At 41.5% G+C, this 24,267-nt stretch overlaps 1 protein-coding gene across 1 annotated transcript in view; it reads left to right on the top strand.

Annotated features, from left to right (window-relative positions):
* The window catches only part of DAAM (disheveled-associated activator of morphogenesis-like protein), a 58,253-nt gene extending 34,407 nt beyond the window's left edge, over positions 1 to 23,846 (top strand). Inside the window, exons 10-23 of the mRNA XM_080276507.1 lie at positions 4,023 to 4,207; positions 5,170 to 5,299; positions 5,672 to 5,798; positions 6,414 to 6,593; positions 7,018 to 7,254; positions 8,533 to 8,706; positions 8,943 to 9,070; positions 10,371 to 10,532; positions 10,912 to 11,093; positions 13,557 to 13,740; positions 14,643 to 14,838; positions 15,045 to 15,212; positions 23,550 to 23,625; positions 23,659 to 23,846. Coding sequence (XP_080132633.1) covers positions 4,023 to 4,207; positions 5,170 to 5,299; positions 5,672 to 5,798; positions 6,414 to 6,593; positions 7,018 to 7,254; positions 8,533 to 8,706; positions 8,943 to 9,070; positions 10,371 to 10,532; positions 10,912 to 11,093; positions 13,557 to 13,740; positions 14,643 to 14,838; positions 15,045 to 15,212; positions 23,550 to 23,625; positions 23,659 to 23,846 — 2,317 coding nt within the window. The remainder of the gene's footprint in view (positions 1 to 4,022; positions 4,208 to 5,169; positions 5,300 to 5,671; positions 5,799 to 6,413; positions 6,594 to 7,017; positions 7,255 to 8,532; positions 8,707 to 8,942; positions 9,071 to 10,370; positions 10,533 to 10,911; positions 11,094 to 13,556; positions 13,741 to 14,642; positions 14,839 to 15,044; positions 15,213 to 23,549; positions 23,626 to 23,658) is intronic.
* Positions 23,847 to 24,267: the final 421 nt, after the last annotated feature.

Below are 24,267 nucleotides of genomic sequence, written 5' to 3'. Positions count from 1 at the left end.
CGAATGACATACAAGAATCATTCTTGGACACCAGGAAACAGCACCAACAAACAGTATACCAAGAAATAAATGAAGCACCCTCGGAGGATACAAATTCTGCCAAAATTAAAGCTTCCCCTGGGAAAGGGCTGCAAACAGAGGAGGTACTGAAATTACAGTTGGCAGCAAGGTCACAGTCTCCAGAAAAGAAATGTAAATTCTCGAATTTTGTACGTCTAGAGGATGAAGAAATCTCAAGCAAAATAATAAGTGTCTCAAAGAAAATACTGAAAACGGACGTGCTTAAATCGTCCTCTGAAATCAGTCCACAGTCCCTGCAAAAGAAACACGAAGCCTTGGATGAAATTGTCCTGGATGCCGCAGAAATCCCCATCAGAAGTGACACCTTTCAAGTGAAAGAACTTAAAACTGAAGAGGTACTTGAATCGTTCTCGGAAGCCAACTCTGAAGTCCAGGAAAACGCACCAGAATGCTTGAATCTGACAGCTCTGGAAACAGATGCAAGCTCCGCCAGTATTGAATCTGCATCAGTGAAAAATTTGGATAATCATCTGGTGCTGAAATCCTCACTGAAGATCATTCAGAATTACCCACCAAAGAAGTCAGAGTTAAGCCACGTCATCCATAACTTTGAAACTCCCGCCAAAATGGTCCTCAAGCTCCCTGTCTACTTCTGCCCGCTCTTGCCCGTACAAGAGGAGAAGAGACGCACAGAGGGCATGAGATGGGGGAAGGGAAGTCTGCCTCCCATCATGCCACCACCTCCCAGCAAGCGGAGGAAGGAGGAATGTGGAGGAAACAGGCAGACGAGTGTGGTGGCCAAACTCAGTCCAAGGTGAGAGTTTGTGATGTCAGAGGGGTTACGGGACTACTTTATTGCAGTGGATTTGTTGTTTTAGAATTGAATGAAATGGCAAAAATGATAGTACCGAAAAATAATCCGGTTTTCATTTCTTTTAATGGTGACTACTTACTGCTTGGTGAGAGCTGTTTTGCGTGTGTGTGTGTATGTGTGTGTGTGTGTATGTGTGTGTGTGTGTGAGAGAGAGAGAGAGAGAGAGAGAGTATACAGTATATACGATAAACCCGTAAGAATTAACTTTCGCCAGTCATTAATCTCTCACTTTGGCCGTCACGTCCCCCCCTTAACCCATGGTCTGTCTTAACTCTCATTCTGACTCAAGAGTATGTCACAAAACATGTATATAAGCCTCATCTTAACTTTCAAGCTGTAATTCTCAGTTGTCACTTTGTCGATCAACTTTCACACTCTCCATTGTATGATCATAAACTGTCATCTTATGCCTCACCCCATATCCTTCATTGTTCTGTGAATACAGTACTGTAACATTCACTCTATTCTTACTCTGAGCCTCAAATCTCACCCTAACACTCACCCTTCATCCATCAGTCTCAACTACTCTTGTCATTACTGCAGGGTCAGTGATCAACCATCATTCTAACTATTGCCCATTATTTCACACTCTAACCCTTGCCCTTCAGCCTTCACTATAACAGAATAGTACTATCCTCATTCAAATCCTGAATGGTCAGTGGTCACCCAGACACACCATTCCTTTGCTCAGTGCTGGATTACCCAGTAAGCATGTGCCTTGGGTCCCCACCCTTTGAGGGGTCCCCATTTTTGAAAAAAATAAAATAAAATAAAAACAAAAACTTAAATAAATGGATAAACATTGAAAATAACATAAGTTGGCATCATACACAATTGTTATGTTAGGTGTTCTTAGGCCGACTTCTCGTCCTTAGAACACTAGCTACTGAGCCGTGTTCTCTTTCGAGACTGGAACTAGAATATGCAATAAGAGGAACAGGACATAAAAACTTGGCTGACCAACATTACATGTATATTGCCTTAAGTACAATCTTTACAGTACAGTAACAATGATACACATATACAGGTTAAGGGGGACACAGTCAGGCTGATAGACCCTGGCCCGGGCTGCTGTGGGGCTGGGCTGCTTACAGGTGGCGCCCGGGTGTGGGAGGTAGCTCGTTAGTTGTGCCTTCCCGTAGGAGGCACAGGACTACTGCCAGGGGTGATGTTATCCGGTCGGGGCTGCTGGTCGGCGTGGAGGGAGGCCCTTTCCTGGCAGGGCCTCAACTGGGAAGGTGGCCCTCTGAACTGGGGTCGAACAGGGCCAGCAGGCGTGCTTGCCTCCGCCTGCTCTTGGAGGAGGGCCGTCTGCTGGTGGGGCTGGGGAGGTCACACCCCAGAGTCCTAGGGGTGCTCCTGTGTGTCTGGGGGCTGCGGTCTCCACAGGGTCGGACCGCCATCAGGAACTGCCTGTGGCGTCCCTTGTGGAGTCCGTCAGCGGAGGGTGTTGTCCAGGGGCGGGCTCATAATGGTCACTTGCCACAACTCCTCTAGCTGCAACTCCTCTGGGAGACTGCACCTGTAAGGAGAGAGAAGCATCCCATACAACCTCTGGATGGGTGGTGGGCCAAGCCAGGGACTTCCTCCAAAGGGGTAGTCTCAAGGGCTGTGGATGAAGGGCATACAGTGGCCGTCCCTTCCTGCCCGGTGCATACAGTGGCCGTCACCGCAGGTCCACGTGCCCTAGACACAACAGCCGAAATGCATACAGTGGCCGTCACCGCAGGGCTGCTCCCTAAGGTGGTGGCAGATGAAGGGCATACAGTGGCTGTCACCATGGGCCTGCCTTTTCTTGGTTTATCAGCTGAAGTGCATGCAGCGGCTGACACTTCCTGCCCGGTGCGTACAGTGGCCGTCACCGCGGGGCTGGTTTCAGGTGTGGCTGCAGCCACAGTGCATACAGTGGCCGTCACTTACTGCCCAGTGTGTACAGTGGCTGTCACCGTGGGGCTGCAGGGGATACCAGCAGAAGAGCGTACAGTGGCCGTCTCTTCCCCGGTGCGTACAGTGGCCGTCACTGCGGTGCTGGCTGCTTGGGACAGTGCTAAGATGAGTCCCACCCAGATCCTCGCGAGGGCTGGCCGGGCTGTGATGTAGTCTGCCGGGACTGCGTTCCTGCTGGTGGCCGTGTTGAGGGGAAGAGGGGCGCAGGGTCATGGGGAACCTAGGCCCATCTCGCTCGGGCCTTGCGCTCTCCTTATGCACCACCCCGTGGTCTCCTCCAGGGGTGGGTGTGGGGCTGTGGGTCGTTCCTGGGGTGGGTGTTGCAACACCCCTCTCTGGGCTTCCCGTGGGGGCGGGCATTTCAACAATCAAATTATGGTCAGGGAGGCATTAACCACTAGGCTGACAAGGCTGCAGCCTAGGGCTGCACTCTTGAAGAGGTCACCATTTATTAGAAAATGCATATAGAAGTATAAATGTAAATAAATTAATAAATGGATAAATGATGAAAACTGCAGCAACAGGCATCATACAAGATCCTCTGATGGTCATTACAGTTGTAATGTGGAGGCCCCTACCTGGGGTATAGGACCCCCTTATCTAGTTTAACCAAGAGCGCTTAGCAAGGTTAATCTGACCCTGCTTTCATCACTTTCAGACTCTCCAACTTCACCTCATTTGTCACCTTCATAGTCACTCTGTTACTCTTCATCTTTGTACACTTGGATGCTTCAGCCTTATGCAAACTCAGACTTCATTGTAAACTTGACCCTTCACCCACCTAAACAGCACCCTTCTCCCTCAGACATATGGATCTTTTACTCTCATCAGACTCTCAAATTTCACTCTAATGCTCACCCATCACCCTCACTCTAGCCATCAGCTCTCTCCCTCACCATCATTCCTCACTTTCATTCAAGCTCTCACATCACTCTATTTCTCATTCCACACCCTAACTCTGACTGTAACCCTTTCCTATCAGACATCTGGATCCTTCACCCTCATTCAGACTCAAGCTTTACTGAAATCCAAACTCACATTCAGACAAACTTCACTCTAATCCTCACCCTCATTCAAACTCTCAAAGATCAATGTAATCCACACCCTCATTTAAACTCTCAAAGTTCAGTCTAATCCTCACCCTTCACCCTCATGCTGACCATCACCCTTTTGCCCTCAGACACCTAGATGCATTTGAATTCTACCGAGCTGAGGATGAGCGAGAATGGGCGCGTCGGTATGAGGAAGTACACGTGGACACGAAGAGTGCCTCTGCCATGTTCAAGCTCCTCCAGGCCAAATTGCAGTACTCTGCCGCATACCCACATTTCCTGTCACTCCTACACCATCTCCTCCTCCTTCCCAGTTAGTACTGTATGAAGCTTGTTTGTTTTTTTGTTGGAGATCATGTAGGGTCCATTTTCACTTTTAGTTTCCACCACACATTTCAATTTGAAGATTAAATTCCTCACACTTTCACTGTCAGATGTCACACACACTTCATTTTCATTCTCAAATATCCCACATGTCATTTTCACTGTAAAGTTCCACACACTTTAATCTCAGTAGTGGATTCTACACAGTTAATCATAGTATCAAATGCACCTTGTATGTAAGATTCCACACACGGTACTTAGTACTGGGATGTTTGAGAATCCATAATCATTACTCTTATTACTATCAGATTCACCTCTGTCATTTGAGATATCACACAACTTTTTTTTTTTTTTTTGACTGTGAGCAGTAACTTTTTCTGGCTTAGTGAAAATTACTGGTATTTATGAGGACACAGCCAGCAAAATTATGTGAAAAGTCCTGTTCAGATGAAATAAGGAAGCACTTTTCTGGTTAGAGAACAATGGATAAATGGAATAAACCTCTCAGTGAAGTGATTGAATCCACCAGTGTAAATGTTTTTATAAAGCATTATGTATAGACAGTAATTTAATTGCACTATTAAGGAAAAACAACCTGGTTAAAGCTCGTGGTGTAGAGGCGAGCAGTAAGCACCAATGAGTACAGGTTAACTCTTGCACAATTGTGTTGGTAATTTATACTGGCAAAGTACAAGTTGTCGTACCTAAACTAAAGGGAACTGCTTGGCAACAGCAGGATTCATCTAAAACATTACTGGTGGACTGCAGACTAAGTTGTCCTTCTACAGCACTCCAGTATCATCCATACAGGGAGTGAGTTGAGGGACATTCACTGTATTGATGCCACTGCATGAAAGTGTCCCTCTCCAGTACTGAATAAAATACTGTACTGAACCAGCTAAACTAAATACAGCATCCTGTTTACTCGTTATCCACTTTTCTCCAACCTAGCTGAGGTATCAACACCTGATGCGTGGATCCTGTACGACCGTGTGGTGCAGCAGTTGGTGACACAGCGACCTAGTGGTGAAGACAGGGAGGTCACGCTGTTAGATATCAACGTCTCAGAGATTGTCAAGCTGTGAGTTACCAACCTACAATTATGCTTTGGTCTGTGATGCTGCAGTAGTGACATTTCTTTAGACTTTATAATTTGTACTATGCAAAGCTAATAATATTACAGTTAAAACATAATATCATGTAGTCTGACTGAAGTCAGGCATGTCTAAGCTGCTTTATCTTAGCTTAAACCACTGATATTCAGTCTGACCTACGAAAACTACGGTAAGCCAGGCAAAAATTCAACCCAGTTCATCACCAACACAGTACAGTACAGTACATCCTAATCAGATCCAACTTCCTAACTGAAACCAGTGTAACATAATGCTGACCATCTCAGCCCCAAAACAACTTAGCTCACCTCAGTCTCTTCTAACACCACATTGCATTTCAGCATTGCCAATGAACGAGAGTTGACGGAGAGCCGGAGAAAGATCAGCAAACTGGAGGCAGACTTTGCTGATGTGGTGACAGACCTGAACAGCAAAGAGCAGCAGCTGTATGCAGTCACACAGGAGAAGGTCAGTTGAGAGGCAGTTGTGTAGAACTTCAGACTCCCTACAACGTATATCTTGCCAGATCAGAATAAAATCATCTTGCATTTGTGGGGAGGAGGGGAAAAGTCCCTAAGCTGAAGGGGATTTTCAGATTGTTTGTCATCCCCATAGCCTAACCTGGAGACATCTTAGAAGACCCAAGTACTGTACGTAAAATTATCCAGTGTTAACCAGAATCTAATACAGAAGACATCCCTGGGCTGAAGGGGTTATTAAAAAAAGTACTGTAACTTGAATTACTGTACTTCAAGCATCTGCATTTAACATAGAGCAAATGAAGAATGCCGTTTTTGTTATATTGAGTGTTTTTTACTAGTACAGTAATTTTCATGACGTTCTGTCACATTCACCGAGACATCAGTCAGTCAGGTAGATAAGAGATAGGTTGTAATTATGGTGCTGAAAGAGTAATTGAACCAGATGAAGCATATAATTGGATGTTTTTTGCCTGTAAGATGGACCCAAGAATTTCAAGGACCTCTTTCACCTGGCACTCTGTTGGTTTGGAATGATGAGGATGAGCAGTTTTTATTTTTTACTGTATTTTTTTTAATTGTGTTGTTCTCCTGGCTGCCACAGGAGGACCTGACACAGACACTGAGCCAGGTGCGGGGACAGCTGGAGTCTGAGGTACGAGCATGTCAGGAAGCAGTGGAGCGAGCCACGCAACTGGAGGCCAAGGTGGAGACAGTCACCACACAGCTAAGGGAGGTGGCAGCAGGGTGTGTTTCAGATGATGTCAAGGCCACCATTGCTAAGGTATGGGGAGAGGGCGAGAGAGGGAAAGAGTGTTTGTGTGTTTTTGTTTTGTAAGTAGCAAATAGTAAGTGTAAGAAACAAGGATTAGGATGATGAAAAACTGAACACCTTTTTTGTAAAGAGTACTGACGTGGAATATATAGTCTCACAGAAGAAACTCCCTTTTAACTCTGATTTAAATGCTTGGATGAGAAATGAATGAATGTGTGGCACATATCAGTGAACACTGTTGCAATCATCTAATACTTTTTTGCTTTTCTTTCTATAATCTGGATCCTGTCTACCCCATGTATTTGTGTGAAACAGTTAGAATAATAATGATAATATATGAAGGTGAGCAGTAACATGGAGTAAATAATGATATAATTAGCTTAGTTTTATATTGATTTTTGCTCTGAGCTGACCTGACATGTAACTCTTACAGGATGCATCTGATGGTTTGAAGGGCCCTCCACCTCCACCCCCTCCCCCAGCCATGAACGGTGTGCCTCCCCCACCTCCACCCATGATGAATGGGGCCCCTCCTCCCCCTCCCCCAGTGATGGGTGCACCCCCTCCTCCACCTCCCATGATGAAAGGGGGACCACCGCCTCCTCCCATGATGAATGGAGGACCCCCAGCACTACCAAACAGCAACAAGCAGACCCGTCCGGCCAAGCAGGTGAGGATGCATTCCAGTATGAAAAAGGGAATGTGGGAAGTATTAGTACAATGAGAGAGGAACTGAGTACAGGCAGTCCTCTCACATACAGTTTAGGATGTGTGGAAGCAAGTAGCTGTTTTGAATGAATGAATGGGAAATTGTTTTGACTTGATTGATGGGGGGGGGGGGAAATGACATCATAGCAATTTTATAGTGACTCATGAACAAAGTTAAGTGAAAAGTGAGTGTTAATTCAAGACTTGTTTAATAAATTTAAGTGAAGCATCTTTCAATGAGGCAGTTAGGAAATAATAATTCACTGTGTTTTGTGGTACATCTGCTGGTTTTTGTTGCCCTGTTGGTGTAATATGAGCAGTGAACAGCATCTATAAAATGTACTTATGGCAGTACTTTTCAGGTCTGAGATATTGCTAGAGTAGACATACTGGTATAATCACGTTGGTCATCTAGTATGGATCTGACCAAAGTGCCTCAAAACTCTTCAGTCACCACTCATGTCCATGTCCACCTGCCAGTCCAAATTCCCCTCCCACATATGCTCTTTCTCTTCTTCCATTCATTTAATTCTTGATCTCATTTCCCCAGCATCCTCACTTTAAGGCACTAGATATCACATTTTTGGTGGTGTTGTGATGTTGTGACCCCATAACTCACATACCTGAGTTATTATATAATTTCTTCCCTTCTGCAAAGTTTACAACTAGATTTTCACAGTTGCTTTTGTTAGGTGGTATTTGGATTTTGATGGTTTGAGTGATATACGGTATGAATCATTATGTGGGCCATTTTCACTGGGGATGCTGTTTGATAAGCCTCCTGTTTTTGTGGTTTCTTTTTATTACCTCCGCCAAGGAGGTTATGTTTTACCCCACGTTTATGTTTGTTTGTTTGTCTGTCTGTTAGCAAGATTACTCAAAAAGTTATGAATGGAGTTTGATGAAATTTTGTGGAAGGGCCAAGAAAGATTTTGTAAAAATTGGGGGCAGATCTGGATCTGGATCTGGAGTATCCAACACAGTATCTCCGAGTTCTCAATGACTTTCAATGAAATTTTGTGGAAAGGTGGGCCATGGACCAAGAAAGAATTGATTAAATTTTGGGGTGGATCCGGATCCGGATCCCTTTTAATGGCAATGGCATTGGTGGAGGTATGTGTTCTCCGAGCGCTTTCTAGTTTGTTTCTGGATTCTGTTGCATCCCATCTCTTAGTTGGGAATTTGGGTGGTGATGATGATGATGATGATGATGATGATGATGATGATGATTTTCTCTCAGGTGCCTCGGTCAGCCAATCAGCTTCGAGCATTCAACTGGGCAAAGATGCCAGATGCCCGGGTAAACGGGACCATCTTTGCAGCATTGGACGAGTCGCCACTCTACAAGTTTATGGATCTCGAGGACATTGACCGCACTTTTGATGCTTCAGCTGGCAGGAAAGCTGGAGGGGAGGTGAGTGGATGAATATTATTGTGTGTTATGTGAGGTGTGAGGCATGAAGATTGAAAGAGTCTGTACCTCATTTCATCAGGGATGCTGTTGAGTACAGTACCAGTATTCTCCCTCTGTCATGTTTTCACTCATTTCTTTGTAGATCTTATTTTACTCCATCCTTAGGTGAATGAGTTAAATAGGCATTTGTGTAACAGCTGCAGCCTAATAACAATTTACCCATCATTCCATGACAGGGAGAGAAGACCCTGGAACGAATCAAGTCTCAACGTACACATCAGATCAGTGTCCTGGAGAACCGCCGTCAACAGAACTGCACCATCCTGCTCTCAAAGCTCAAGATGACTAATGAGGAGCTGATTAAGTGAGTGTCTTTCATTTTATCATCATCATCATCATCCGGACCTCCTTTCCCACCCTAGGGCAGGGTGAGGAGTAGCAGTGTCCAGACAGCCCAAGTTTGCCTACTCCAATGGGCCACGCTTCTGTTCACTCATCATTCAAGCCCCCAGAATCCTGGCTGTATCTGATACGTCAAAAAACTCTCACCACATTCTGTAGCTTCACATAAATGTATATGATAGAGTCAGTCCGAATGCTGACATGTTAAAAGGGGTGCCAGATCCCTGATCATGCACTTCTTCTCACAACATTCATCCAGCCAGCTCGATCTCTTGTCAGTCCCCTAGCCTCACCGACTTCCATACCTCCCTTCCTCACACAATCATCCTCCATATCCCTCCACCTTCTCCATGGCCTACCTTGCCCCTTCCCTCCTTCAGATAATTTCAGATATACCTTTTTCATTACCATGTTGTTATCCATTCTCTAAACATGATCATACCATCTCAGTACACTCTGTTCAATTCTGGTGTCCATAGACTTTCTCACTCTGCATCTTTCACGAGTCATTATATTGTATCATATCCACTCTCTGTACTCCACATACATTCATCAGCGGTCCCATTTCCACTGCTTTCTGTCTTGACTTTTCATTTTCATGTCACATTATAGTCCCACATCCATATGTTAAAGTTGGCACTAACACTCCTTCATGCAAGCCTCATGCAGCTGCAACACTCAAGCCTCTGTTTCTTATCAAGGCCCTCATAACGCCAGCTACTTTCACTTCATTTGCACATTTTCCTTTCTTTTCTATCAATGTACCGGGTATTTGAACTCTCTCAGCAATCCAGTCACTCTCCATTCACAGTAACATCACACTGGGAGTCACGTTCTCTCTCGATTACCATCACTTTACTCTTTTCTACATTTTCTCTCAAGGCACAATGCTCACAGACATCAGCAAAGCTCTGCACTAGTCTACCAGGTTCTTTGAGAGAGAGAGAGAGAGAGAGACTAGAAGTCTGTAAAAGTTTATATTTGTAGGAAAAATTAAGCAAATGAAAGTCATAATAAGATTCGTTCATTTTGAAATGGCAGGACAAATTACATTTAAAAGACTGGATTCTCTGAATAGAGAGAAAAACAGATTAGGATGGATGGGACTGGGGGTGGGAGTAGGGCTAAATATGTATATTGGTTATAACTTTTGTTTTCATAAACTCTTAGTCAGTGCAAATCTACAGTTCTCCCTAATCTATTTTTATCCATTCTGCAGTCACAAGTCAACCACGCCATTCATGCATTTGCTCTGTCCCCAGAGTACTGTTGAAGATGGACAGTGACGGGGAACTTCAGCCGGACATGGTGGAACAACTGTTGAAGTTCACCCCGACTGCTGAGGAGAAGGTGCTGTTGGAGGAGCACCAGGACGAACTTGAAGTTATGGCACGTGCTGACAGATTCCTTCTACAGATATCAAAGTGAGTTATTGTGGTGGAGTAGGAGTGAGATAATAATGATGGTGGCTTTTAGAGTGTGGGAATGAGTTTGAGGAGGATTTTGATCGTTTTAGATTTAGGATTAGAGGGAGTAGGAGATGAAAAGGAAAGGAAATAGGAGTGAACTGTGGGGGAATATGGAGTGTCTTAAAGTGGGAATAGGACTGTGTTAGAGGGGGACTGAGAGAAGATTATGTTTGAGAACCAGATGAACTTAAGGCCATGGCACCCAATTATGAGGTTCCTTCTGTGTTTATCAAAGGGAGTTAGAACTGGGTGTGAGGTGTTCTTACTGTCTCTTTCCATTTTCGTCCTGTCTTTTCCATGCCCCTCCACCTCTCATCACCCACCCCTGCCGCAGGATTGAGCACTATGAGGAGCGACTAAGATGCCTGCTGTACCAGAAGAAGTACAAAGAGCGCCTGGGTGAGTGTGAACCCAGCATGACAGCTGTGTCCACTGCCACGCGTGAGCTCACCAACAACAAACGTCTCAAGAAGTTTATTGAGATTGTTCTCGCCTTTGGAAACTACATGAACAAGGGTAAGTGAACCTTTTTGAGTTGTAGAGAGATTACTAGCCCGTATAGTCCGTAAAATGTAACTAAAGGGTGTGGGAGTGATTACATTAAAACACTTCTTCTTTGCACTGAGGTAGGGATGTGGCAGTTCCATTGCCCAGCATTTGAACTACAAACCTTGTACCTCTTAGTGTGCAGGAAAGCAATTCATGTCCCTGAAGACATTAGAGAGCCATGTTCTGGTTTTTCTTTCACTCCATGTAAATAAGGGTTTTTGAATGGGATGATGATGAGTAGCTTTCTGGATGCAGTAGAATGCGTGGAAAGTGAATAGTTGATAAAAAGATTGTGTGTGTGAAATTAATGGGGGAATTAGAAAAGGGAGGTCATGATTGCAGTGGAAAAATAAAAGAGTACTTTGGAAGGAGCACTTTGAGGATTTGTTGAATGTGGAGAGTGAGAACAGTGTGAGTATAAGTGGTTGGGGAATGGCTGGGAGAAGAAGAGATGAGAGGAGGGAGGAAGAGATCAGTAGGGCAGAGGTCGTGGAAGCAATGAAGAATATTAAGTTGGGAAAGGTCCCAGGTATTGATGAAGTGTGTGGTGAAATGCTTAGGTATGGAGGTGAGATTGTTGTGGAGTGGATATGGAAGTTGTGTAGATTGGCTTGGGAAGAGGGAAGGGTTCCAGAGGACTGGAAATCAGGTATAATTGTTCCTTTATACAAAGGAAAAGGAGAGAGAGAAGTATGTGGTAACCATAGGGGTATTTGCCTACTTAGTGTGACTGGTAAAATATATGGTAGAATACTCATTGATAGGGTTAGGCATATGACAGAGGAGCTAGTTGGAGAAGAACAAGGGGGATTTAGGAAGGGAAAAGGGTGTGTAGATCAGATATTTGTTCTAAGATGTTTAGTGGAGAAATATCTAGAGAAGGGAAGGAAAGTGTATGCTGCCTTCATGGACTTGGAGAAAGCTTATGACAGAATAGATAGGCAAGGTATGTGGAAGGTATTAAGAATATATGGAGTGGAGGGGAAATTGTTGAGTGCTGTGAAGAGTATGTACGAGGGAGCTAGGGCTACGGTGCGAATGGATGGTGAGCTGAGTGAGTTCTTTGATCTCAAGGTGGGACTGAAACAGGGTTGTGTGATGTCTCCATGGCTGTTTAATATATACATGGATGGGGTTGTAAAGGAGGTGCAGGGTAGGGCAGTGGATGTGGGGGTGGCTCTAATGAATGAGGGTGAGATTTGGAAGCTTCCGGTGTTGCTGTTTGCTGGTGATACAGTGCTGTTGAGTGAAGATGAATGGGAGTTGCAAGGTTTGGTGAATGAATTTGGGACAGTGTGTAGGAGGAGGAATCTGAAAGTTAATGTAAACAAAAGTAAAGTTATGGTGTTTGAGAGGAATGAAGTCACAGAGTGTGCAGTGAGGTTGGATGGTGAGGATATGGAGAATGTGAGTGCATTCAAGTACTTGGGTAGTGTGATGAGTAAGGATGGAACTTTGGGGGATGAAGTGCGTGAAAGGGTACAGCAGGGAAGGAAGGTTGTTGGTACACTGAGAGCAGTGATGAGAAATAGGGAGGTGAGTATGGAAGTTAAGAAGTCACTGCATGATAGTATTGTGATCCCTACCCTGACGTATGGAAGCGAGGCATGGACCTTACAAGAGGGGAACAAGTCAAGAGTGAGAGCAGTGGAAATGAGTTACTTGAGAGGAGCATGTGGAGTGACGTGGAGGGACAGGTTGACGAATGAAGAAGTGAAGGAACGCTGTGGGGTGGATGTGGATGTGGTTGAGAAGATTAGGAGAAATACACTGAGGTGGTTTGGACATGTGGTGAGAATGGAGAATGAAAGACTGACTAAGAGGGTGTATGTGGGTGAGGTGGGAGGAGGGAGAGGGAGAGGTAGACCAAGGATGAGATGGAGGGATGGAGTTGAGAGGTATATGAGGGAGGTGGGGGTGAGTTGGGGGGAGGGTAGTCAAATGGTGAGTGACAGAGCGACTTGGAGGCGTTTTGTCTGCGGCCACCCTTTGCGGGATTAGGGCGTCGGGCTATAGATAGATAGATAGATAGACTTTGGGGAGGGAAACTTGGAGTGGCATAAGGGAGGAGTACAGTAAGGAACAACCATACGTAGGTTTGTAAGGATATTAATTGTGCTCACCATGTCCTCCAGATTCATGAAAATTTTTGAATAACTTTTTAAGTATATTTTCTCAAGGTGCTGATGTGTGAATGATTGTGTGGCCAGTTGCACTTGGCATGCTGTTTAATTATTATCCTTTGTGCATTCTCTCTCATTATTTGTGGATCCTACATTATCCCATTTCTTTGTTTGGAATTGGGGCTGGGAATATGATGCTGATGATGCTTCTCTGTCCTATCTCACCCATCACTTAGGTGAAGGATTAGGGGTTGGGGTGACATTGATGTAAATAATTTTTCCAGTTCTTACTGCATTTATCTTGCAGGAGCACGAGGTGGAGCATACGGGTTCCGTGTGTCATCACTGAACAAGTTGACGGACACGAAGGCGTCCAGCAACCGTGCCATCACTCTGCTTCATTACATTCTGCGTCTCTGTGAGAAGCAGTGGCGAGATGTGCTTAGGCTTGATGAAGACTTCCCAAGCTTGAAGGAAGCTGCAAAAGTCAAGTAATAGGCAATGAAATTTGGTTTTATGTGGGATGGTTAAAGTTTCTGGAAATCAGGTCAGAATTGATGAGGTCTGGTTACATAAGGGATTATTTAAGTCTATGGAATCCAGAGGAGAGAGAGAGAGAGAGAGAGAGAGAAAGTTTGGTTATTTTGTTCTTCTGAATAGTGTAAGATGTTGGCACATGCATCACCAGCTTTATGCCCTCATCACTGTGAGATTGTTTAAGTTTGTTTAATTCAAAGATGAGAGAATTTTAATTTGTAAAAATGAGAATCTGATAGTTCAAGTTTGTGGAAATGATGAAGGGTGGGACAGTTCAAATTTGTGGAGGTGAAAGACAGGACAGCTTAGGTTTGTGGCATTCATAGATAGGACAGTTTAATTTCTATACAAGGTATCTCTCATACATGGAATTAAATAATCTGGTAAAGGCAAAATATAGTGTAAAAGATATCTTCTTACAGAAGGGATTAATGGGGACTGTATAGTCTTCTCATTACACAAGGCCTTTCCTAAGCTGTTTAAATTGTTTGCTAGTATTAAAAATAAAATACAAAAGATCTGATTCCTTGAAGGGTTTATCAGAACCAGGTACGTGACAGTTGTAATTATTTTTTGGAAATACACTGAGAACTTCTATGCCTTAGTGTAAAGAGGTCCAGTTCAAAACTTTTTTCTGTTATTATTTATTTCTATAAAGTACGTATAATGGTAAATATTAGAAATACTGGAAATGAAGCTGCCTTAAAATTTTTTTATTGTAATTAGAGCACAGTCCATTTAATATGGTTTGAGTACAGTAAATTAATGAAAACTATTTAGATATACTGCATCTGATGAAAATTTTTTATACATTGTTCTTTTTCCTGGTTGTTTTGCATGATATTTTCCTCCACAGCATCACTGAACTGGAGAAGGAGATGTGTGGCCTCCGTGAGGGCCTGGCATTCATTGAGCGTGAAGTGGCATGGCACCGCAATCAGGGCTCCCCACCCCCTGGGGACCGCTTCAGGCTTGCTATGAATGAATTTTCAGCACTGGCACGTGACAAATTCACCAATCTAGAGGCTCAGTTTACCCTTATGAAGTCTCAGGTAATGGCATCAGTTAATCTTTGATCAGAAAGTGGAGTGGGAGGACGAGGAGGTTGAGGCTGAATCTAGAGTGGCAGAGTGACAGTTTGAATGCCATAACACTATGCACACAGTTCAGTATTGTGTATAGAGTGACAGTTTGAATGCCATAACACTATGCACACAGTTCAGTATTGTGTATAGTTTTGAAACTGGTTTTTCCACAGTTTGAGGGCGTTTGCAAGCTGTTCGGTGAAGACCCTAAGACCACACAGCCAGAGGACTTCTTTGGCACCTTTGACTCCTTCATTGATACCTTCAGGGATGCTAAGAGGGACCTGGAGAACATGCGGAGGAAGGAGGAGGAAGAGGAGAGGAAGAAGAAGGAGGCTGAGGTAGGTGGTGGTATCTCAGTGCTGGAACTGTTTTCAGTTTACCAGTCATACAGATTTCTCTATCTTGCCACACCTCATCCTTAGTTGAAAAGAAAAGATCAGGATGACCATGTTTGCGAGTTTCTGTATGGGAACTTTTTTTTAATTTACTGTACTAGTGGCACATGTTTCTGTAACCCACCTCAGTCCATCCTTAGGTGGGAAAAAAAAAAATCAGATCGATGATGATAATGAGTTTTCTCCATGGAATCTGGAGGCATTAGGGTCTGAAGGGAACATTGTAAAGACAAGAGGGAATAAGGAAAAGAATTTGTGGCAGAAAATGTTGAAAAGATTAGAATCCTCATGTCTCTTGTTGAGATTAATTGGGAGAGGTATTTTGGCTGATATTGAAGTTGAACTGGGGAGTACAAGAAGAATATGGTGATGGAAATTAACAAATAGAGAGCATGAACTTATTTGGAAGCATGAATACTCTCTCATTGATTTCTCATTCTTTACTTATTATCTGTTTCATTGACGTTTGGTGATTTCCTGGCTATTTTGTACAGTCAGCAGTTTAACATTTGGATGTTTTTGCTTTTCAAATCATTCATGTTTTTTTGCCTCTTCTCTCAACTATCACAGCTTTTATGTTTTGTTGGTGCAGCATGAAATATTTTGGTAACTGTGAATTTTTCTATTACATATGGAATTTCTTTAACCATGAGGAACATTAAGGGAAGGTTGGTATACAAAATATTTATATATAGGTAAAGGTTCTTACTTTTTCTATCATTGTTAGATTTTGCTGCGCGTAAGACTTGCGCTTGCAGTTCTTTTCTATATTTTTACATTCCTTATCTTGTCTACACCTCTTTATTATTTCTGTTTGTTCATCCTGTTTTCAGTCATTTTGTCCTCTGGCTTAGCTTGTGTGTGTGTGTGTATGTGTGTTGATTTATCATTTGCTTATTCTGTATTTTTTCTTTTTTTGCGTGCTTTTACTTACATTCTAGTTTTCCAACTGTTACTTGGTTTTCTTTCACCAGCAGAATCCTCCAGTCCCCCTCCCTCTCTCATGTACTTCAAGTCATTATATAGATAGATAGATAGATACTGTATTGAATAGAAAATTTTGTTGTGCTGTTTGCTTACATAGTTTTGTTCTGTTAACATTGTTAGTTTGTGGAACAGGGGTCACTAGAATAGTTGGATAGTATTTTAGAAGACTTAGACAAGATAGCGAATAATGTAGCCAGCTTTTTGTAACTGTCTTTGAGCTCTTTGGATTTCTTGCTTGTTATATAGAGATCTGTAAAAAGTTTTTAGTACTGAAAGTCACTGACCTTCATTTGGATATCTTTAGTTCTCCATTAATGCCTTCATTCTGATGACATTTTTTTTTTTACTTTATTCAAGCTACCTCTTGATGATTTTTTATAGCTTATGAGAGGCATTTCAGATTAGAGGAATAAGAAATAGCCATTCTTAATTCTTTTAAGAATGAGACAGCTTTCCTAAATTGAATAAAAATGTCTGTTGGTATGAAGAATATAATGTAAAAATTTTTCATTCATTCATTGCCAAACGCCATGTATCCCAAATGGGGTGGTCAAGGGCTTAGAGTTAATTGTTTTACAGGGAGGGGCACTAATCCTCCACCAACCCCACTTGATTTTCATTTCAAAAATACATCATCATAATTTGTGAGTTAATACTGCTCATAGCAGAACTTCCTTAGTACTGTAACTCTTTTTTTTGTGTTATTATGCTTAATTTTCTTCCCTGTTGAGTAGTTAGAAATTAAAAATACTGGATTCCTTTAGAAGTGTCAGTAGTTTTATATGATGTGCATGATGTTGCTGCCAAGTTTTTTATTATCTAATTAATAATTATTGTATTTTTATTGCAGCATTTTAGTTTCAGTTGATTAGAATGTTTTAGTTATGTTGCATAATGTAATACTGAATGTTATTTGCCTGATAGTCATTTTTTGCAGCATTTAGAATCACTCATGTAGCCAACATTTAAACTTTTAACATTATCAGTGCTATTTTTTTTTTTCATTTGCAGCTTGTCATTAACCTTTGTGTTGCCCTGAGTGTTGCCTGGCTCAGTGTTGTGTTACTGTGTTTGTCAGTTGCTGTGTCAGTGTGTTGGCTCTGCTGTGCAAATGATGACAGTTCCTTTATTTTGGTTCTAGATTCACCAAACCAATCTCCAAACCAGTCTCCTTTCTGGATGGTTACCTGAAAAAGAGTTACTGGTAGCCTTTTGATGATGTGATGTCTTTCACTTTATTTGTGCCATCCCCAGATGTTTGTATTAATCTTTAGGGAGATTTTTCAGATTAAAGGGGTTATATACGGCCTTCATTAATTCTATCACTTAGGTCTTATTCATCATCATCATCCGGACCTCCTTTCCCACCCTAGGACAGGGTGAGGAGTAGCAGCGTCTAGACAGCCCAAATTTGCCCAGTCCAATGGGTCACGCTTCCATTTACTGTTCAAGCCTCCGGAATCCAGGCTCTGTCTGATAGGTCTTATTAATCTAAATAAAGTTGTTTGTGCCCTGAGCAGAATTAAATTAAATTTTGTCATTGCTTGGTATTTTGAAAATATTATCAGTTTTCTTTGAGTTGGAGCTGAGAATGATCTGTATATTGGATATTCAAGTATCTGAAGCAGTGCAGTAGAACTATATCCAAATGAACCATGTATCACAGGTCTACCAAATTAATGATATTCCAGCAATCTCCATATTGATTTGTAAAAAATTAGATGGCCTGTAATATTTGTTACAGTCTGGTTAGCTTCACAGTATTACCAAAATGACAAACACTGATGAAATGTACAGCTCAGTCAGCCATTCATCGAGTCTCTGGTGCCATAATAGTGGAACTGGCTGTTTCTTACACAGTACAACAGAGCCTAAGTGTGTGTGTGTGTGTGTTGAATGCATTACACCACCTCCAGTAGAGTCCAACAATACTGAATGCTTTTAAAACCATATTTTCTGAGGTTGTTGTTTTTGCAGTGCCATGATATATTAAAATGTAAGAATTGTCTGGTACCCACATACTGGAATGATATTTACTGGTAAAGTGCAACAGTTTTGGCCCAACTTGGAGTCCTTTTCACGTATATTTCTTCAGTTGAATTTGTAGTTGTTTGAGTGATCAGTTCTGCAGTCATAATGTTCCCAGTTGAGATAAATCATGTGGGTAACAGTTGCACATAGAGTGCCCCATCAAAACAAAGATGGCTTCATTCACAAGACCCGTTACCTTGGGAACAACAACTGTAATTAAATGTCTGAACTGGATTTCATACACAGGTAATGAGTCATTATAAATTTGCAGGGAAGACCAACATTAAAAATCTGATAGTAATCCCTGGGGATACAGGCTGAGAAATACTATAGGTTATATTCCTTATGTATGGTATTGTACAATGCAAATCAAGGGGAAAAAGAGGTGAGAGCTGGAAAATCCTGTTTTTGCAATGGTATAGTGATGTGCCAACTCCACTTCCCAGATAATTTGTTGAAAGCTGCCTTTTACAAGGGAAACTTCCCACACCTGAATTTTTAAAAGCTGATTTACTGTTCACATTCTGCATGGTTCTTGAACCTTTAAAGTAGCTTGCCATCAGGTTATGTATTGTGGTAGTGGTAGTGGTGTAATGATGCAAAGTGTGTTTGCTGCTGATGTGTTTATGTGTTTGCTTGTGTTCATATGTTTAGTTTATGTTGATTTTTTTTTTTTATTATGTTGTGTGTGTTGTTGGACTGAGGTGTTTGGTGGTTTGTGTTACAGCTGTATAAGAGGCGGTCACACCCCGGGCGCTGGCACGAACGCCCGCTGTTTGCTCTGTGGCACTGACGACAGCTGACCCCACTGGTACCCGCCCCTCCATCCCCTTACTCCTTCTCTTCCTCCATATGCCATGTCCACTAACACTGCAGCGCACCTTCCATCACTATCACCACATTCCATCGCTGTCATCATCTTGCATCACTCTCACTTCATTATCATATTACCTTCCCATACTGTCACCTCCCTCACTTTTACCAGTCCGTGTGTTTTCACTTCTCCTCTCCTCTTTCATTCTCACTTTTTCTTGCACCTCACCCTTATTCACTAACCCACTTTCTTTTTTTAACATTATCACAGTGCACATACAAAGATGTAGTTGATACTGCAAATTTTCAGATAATATATGAATTTGAGCTGTAAGAACATAAGCTGTCTGGTATATTGGAATACATATAAAAGATTTGGTCTGTACTTCACAAGATTTCAGGATGATAGATGATTTAGAGCTTTAAGGAATCGATTATTTTGAACAACCAAGAATTAAAGCTGTAACAATATGAATGTTTTGATTTACTGATGATGTCGTTGTTGTGACTCTAGGATTATCTGGATATGAACTTTAAGGCCAGCAGGTTGAAATTGCCCACATCCTGCAATCCACCATCCTCCTTTTGGTGCATAGGAGGGAATTGAGGATGTGATGATACTGATATAACTAGCCTGGTTATAATGTTGCCACCATGTGAAAGCATCCCTTGTCAGCACCTGATTTATTAAAGTGCATGTGCACAGCAGAACACCTTTATCATTTGACTGTCACATCTTGCCTACCTGTATAAATTCTTCATCATTCTCACGCCACCATCAACTGCCTTGTGCTTATTCAGTTGCCACACTTTTTCTGTTAAAAGTATAAATGCTGTTCTTGCATGAGCTATTTCTTTGATTAGCAGTTGTGAATTTAATTAAAGCTAAATGTGTGTGTTATTTAGTTTTTTAAAGTAGATGTTTCTCTTAATATCCTTTGTATAAACTTCATCATGCTGTGTTTGTGTGCTTTCTCTTTCATTGTTTGTGGATCCTCCCTCATCCCATCTTCTCAATGGGACTTTAGGGTTGGGGTAATGACCAGCTCATCTTTATTGTTACAAAAACCTGCAGTCATGAAAACAAATGACACATCACATTATTAATATATTCTAATGTTTTATTTTCCATTATTAACCACTACTACAGTATTTGCTAGTCTTTTTTATTTTGGCCAACTGCAGATGATTTTATGTACCTTAATGAAGACTTCTTGGACTGAAGTTATTAAAAGTATTCTCCATTGACCCCTTGACTATACAAAGTCATTCACATACAGTTTAGGGAAGACCTCCTATACAGACAGTCCCCATTAAACTCTTTCCTACTAAAGTTCTTTCCTAAACTGAATAAGGTCCTTGGGAGTTGCAAGCATATGAAAGTTTTTTCCTAATACTGTACTAAAGGAGTTTGCAAACACTTAGAGTGTCAAAGAACATACCATTCATTGTCCCTTTCATTGTCTGCAGTTTCACCTGTCAGCCACCCTGGACACATTTACCTGACAACCTGACCTGACCACTATAATTCAGATGGTCTCACGTGACATAGCCTTGTTGCATAGGACCAGAGATTACCTGAATTTATGTTGACTGAACACAGTATGACTGCCTTAGAATTCTCCATAATTAGTTACAACCTAGCAAGGGTTTGATATGTATATATGACAGTGTGTCCTTTGACACCATGGCCGTAGGGTCACTCCAAACTGCATGGGACAGAAAGACGATATAAACCTCACCAACCCAGCTATAGTCTTTTATGCTGTCATGTTCTGCTTTCCAACATAATGATTCATGTAATTTTTTTTTTCCCCCCCTGCCATTAATTATACTTATTTCCCCCCCCCCCCAAGTCTTTATGCATTCTGTTGCTTCATAGGCAATACTAACTACAGTACTGCTGGTGTTAGGCAGATTGCATGGCTTCTGTAGCTTATATTATATCAAAAATTGTAGGCTAAGCTTATCATTCACTTCTATATCTTGCACTTGCTATAATGTTGAGAGTTGATAGAGTTTGGGAAATTTTGTGTACACCCTCCCAAAAAAGTATTGGCCCTCTAATGGCATGTATCATTCTGAAACACGGACGAAGCATAGTGATACACAGGGCATCCTGTGATTATAAGTGAAAATATTATCTTTGGTAATTATTACAACTCGAAATCACACAAAAAAATCACATTCTGGGTAGCATATGCTTTGAGGCACCAGATTTATAGATTCATGCGTGTCTGCAGAACTCACTCATTTTCAAAACCATCATACCTGAAGGGGCCGATACTTTTTCTGGAGGGTGTACAGTCCTTGGTTTAGTACGATAACTGGTCTTCAAAGCAGTTGAAAGTGGAAGCATGTGAGGATATCATGTGTGATCTCCTTATGTATGAAGTTCTTATGCAGCACTGATACATGTAACAACAGTATATTTATGACTGCTATAATCGCTTATCTGTTCATCACCCTTCCTCCTCCTCAGCTTACAGGCTAGCAGGACGTGGTAGTTGTTATTAAGTAATTTTCCTCATTCTCTCAACCTAATTAACCTGGAATGCAGATATTTACATCACAGTTCTGTGATATATTTGGAGTCACAAAGCAGAGGAGAAATGAAACCACAGTTTCCCTTCATGTCACAAGAGTCACAAGGCTGCTTGCAACACAACTTTTTTTTTTTTTTTTCCAGATGCCTGTTACGTGATCAAGATTAATTGAAGCGCTAACTTTGTATCATCAGCAACTAATTTACTGTATTTTTCCACTGGATAACATTTCCAGTTTTGGCCTTTCATTGATCTTTCATACTACTTGATGACTTACGAGGCATATCACGATAGTGAATCTAAGATGACTTCAGTATGTTACAATGACATACTGTACAGTACTTTAATACACTCATCTGCCAGTAGGTGTGGTCGTAGGTGATAGAAAGTGGGAATAATGACCCTCACTCACCTTCTGTGGTACTGTATATGGAACTACAAAATACCCAACATACTGAAAACAGATCCATCAACCTTTAGCTCACTGTAATATACAATTCCAGTTTTGTTATTCATTTTTATATTTATATGTGAGGTTTATCAGTCACAGTATGCTTGTATTTTTACTCTTATAATCTTCTTTGTCATTTCTGTTCAGTTGACTGAGAACAGTTGTTGCACTGGGGCACCAGAGGGCATCTGAAAGGGAACACTATTCTCTGGGTTGTATTAATCCCTTCAACCGGAGGATATCATTCCTTTTTTCTCGCTATTTCTGGATGTATTCTGTCTGAGATATTTTGAGGTGGAGAGGTTTAATACAGCCTAAATTAACTCCTTTACTTCAAGGGTTGCTATCAAGTCCAATAAAGTAGTCTGATAGAAGCAAGAGTAGTATTAAAAAATATTAATGTACAGATGATACTAATCAGTTTGCAACGGTTAATGAAGGATGAGTACACTTTTTTTTTTTTTTTTTTTTTTTTTTTTTTTTTTTTTTAAAACTGGGTATTTTTTTTTTTTTTTTTTTTTCATTTGTGCTATCTACTGATGATTTTAATCAGCTTAGGATGGACTCTTTGAACTGGAGATATTAGATATAGCCTTAATAAACCCCTTCACAAGTGGCTTTTCCTGAGTTGAATAAAATATCATTTGGTAGTAGGAAAAAAATTAAAACATGACCCAGATCCAGGGGGTTAAATTTCAGAGTGAATGGTGGTGGGATGCTTTCATTTCATGGGCTTTATTCTGGTGTGCATAACAGTATTTATTTATTTGTTTAATTTTTTGCATGACAATTTTACTTTTTGGTTTTTCTGGGTTCTTGGATTTTTTTTTTGTTTTCATGTTTTTGTGCTTTGGTGTCCTTTTTCTTTTTACAGTACTGTTCTTTTTACAGTACTGTGCATGTACATTTTGATATAATTTATTGTTAAATTGTGTTGTCTCACACATTTGACTTTTTTAAAATTTTCACTTGTAGCTTATTATAGTGTAACTTTTTTTTTTTTCCATTCATGCACTCACAAATTTTATATTGAGTACAGCTGTCCCTTGAAAATATTGCCAGCTCTGAAATATTTTGGTTTTACAGTAAATTTAGTACATGACTAATGTCTCTAGTGATCTCAGAATTAAGCTGATAATGTATGTAATATTATGTACAATATATATATCCAGTAACTTAATGCCGTGTAACATGCAGGATATTTCCATCTTGACTTTGTATGGATGGCAATTACAAGTGTAGTGAGTTAATGCCTAGGATGATTTTTCTTACAGGTTAACTTATATAGAAACAGTACACCATGAGGCAGGAATAAGAATGAAATGCAGTTGAATTCCTAACTAGACTCACAACACTGTAAAGAATATGTGTATGTCATGCATACATATCCTAGCTTAATCTGTTTTCATCACTCACAAAAATCAATTGTATAACCTGCCCTCACTTCCCCAGCGCCGGGAAGTTGAACGTGAGAGACGGGCACGAGAACGATCATCCCGGTTGCAAGCCGGTGGAATGGGTGGGCCAGGTGGGGAAAGAGGAGCTGGGGGAGGAGGCGCAGGGGGCGGCGACAGCAGCTCAGGTGGGGAGAATGAAAACGATTTTGATGACCTGATCTCGGCGCTGAGGTCTGGTGACGTTTTCGGCAAGGATATTGACAAGATGCGGCGCAAGAAGAAGCAGTCATTCAGTGGAGGTGCCAGGGAGAGCACGCGGGATCGGGTCACTGGTTCACACAAATATGCCTAGACTGCAGGAGACAACAACACTGTTATTTGGAACCCATGGTAACACTGGGAAAGCACTCAAGTCATGTGGCATCAGTGTCATAACACACATTGTGGAGGTTGGCTGCATCTGTGAATTGGTGCTTTCCAGATGCCAAATCACTCCATGTCAGTTTCCTCAGCAAGGACACATGTAGAATCATACATGTGAAGTGAAGGGAAGACTCATCCCCAGGACAGACCCACATGATCTGTGTATGTACCTAAGGTTTATCCCACTTAGGCTGTACCATGGCCATACAGAAAATGTGTAACCTTGTATGATGTGCCCAGCTAAGCAAGACAAGACATATGTATACAGTAGTGACTGTATTTTCATGTGTATGTATTCATAACTGTGCTAAGATTTTATATATATATATATATATATATATATATATATA

The sequence above is a fragment of the Coenobita brevimanus genome, chromosome 65, assembly GCF_032717465.1.
Source record: "Coenobita brevimanus isolate Jiangsu-jjx chromosome 65, ASM3271746v2, whole genome shotgun sequence".
Lineage (NCBI taxonomy): Eukaryota > Metazoa > Arthropoda > Malacostraca > Decapoda > Coenobitidae > Coenobita > Coenobita brevimanus.
The sequence above is the reverse complement of the archived record's forward strand: the minus strand, read 5'-3'. Positions and strand labels throughout refer to the sequence as shown.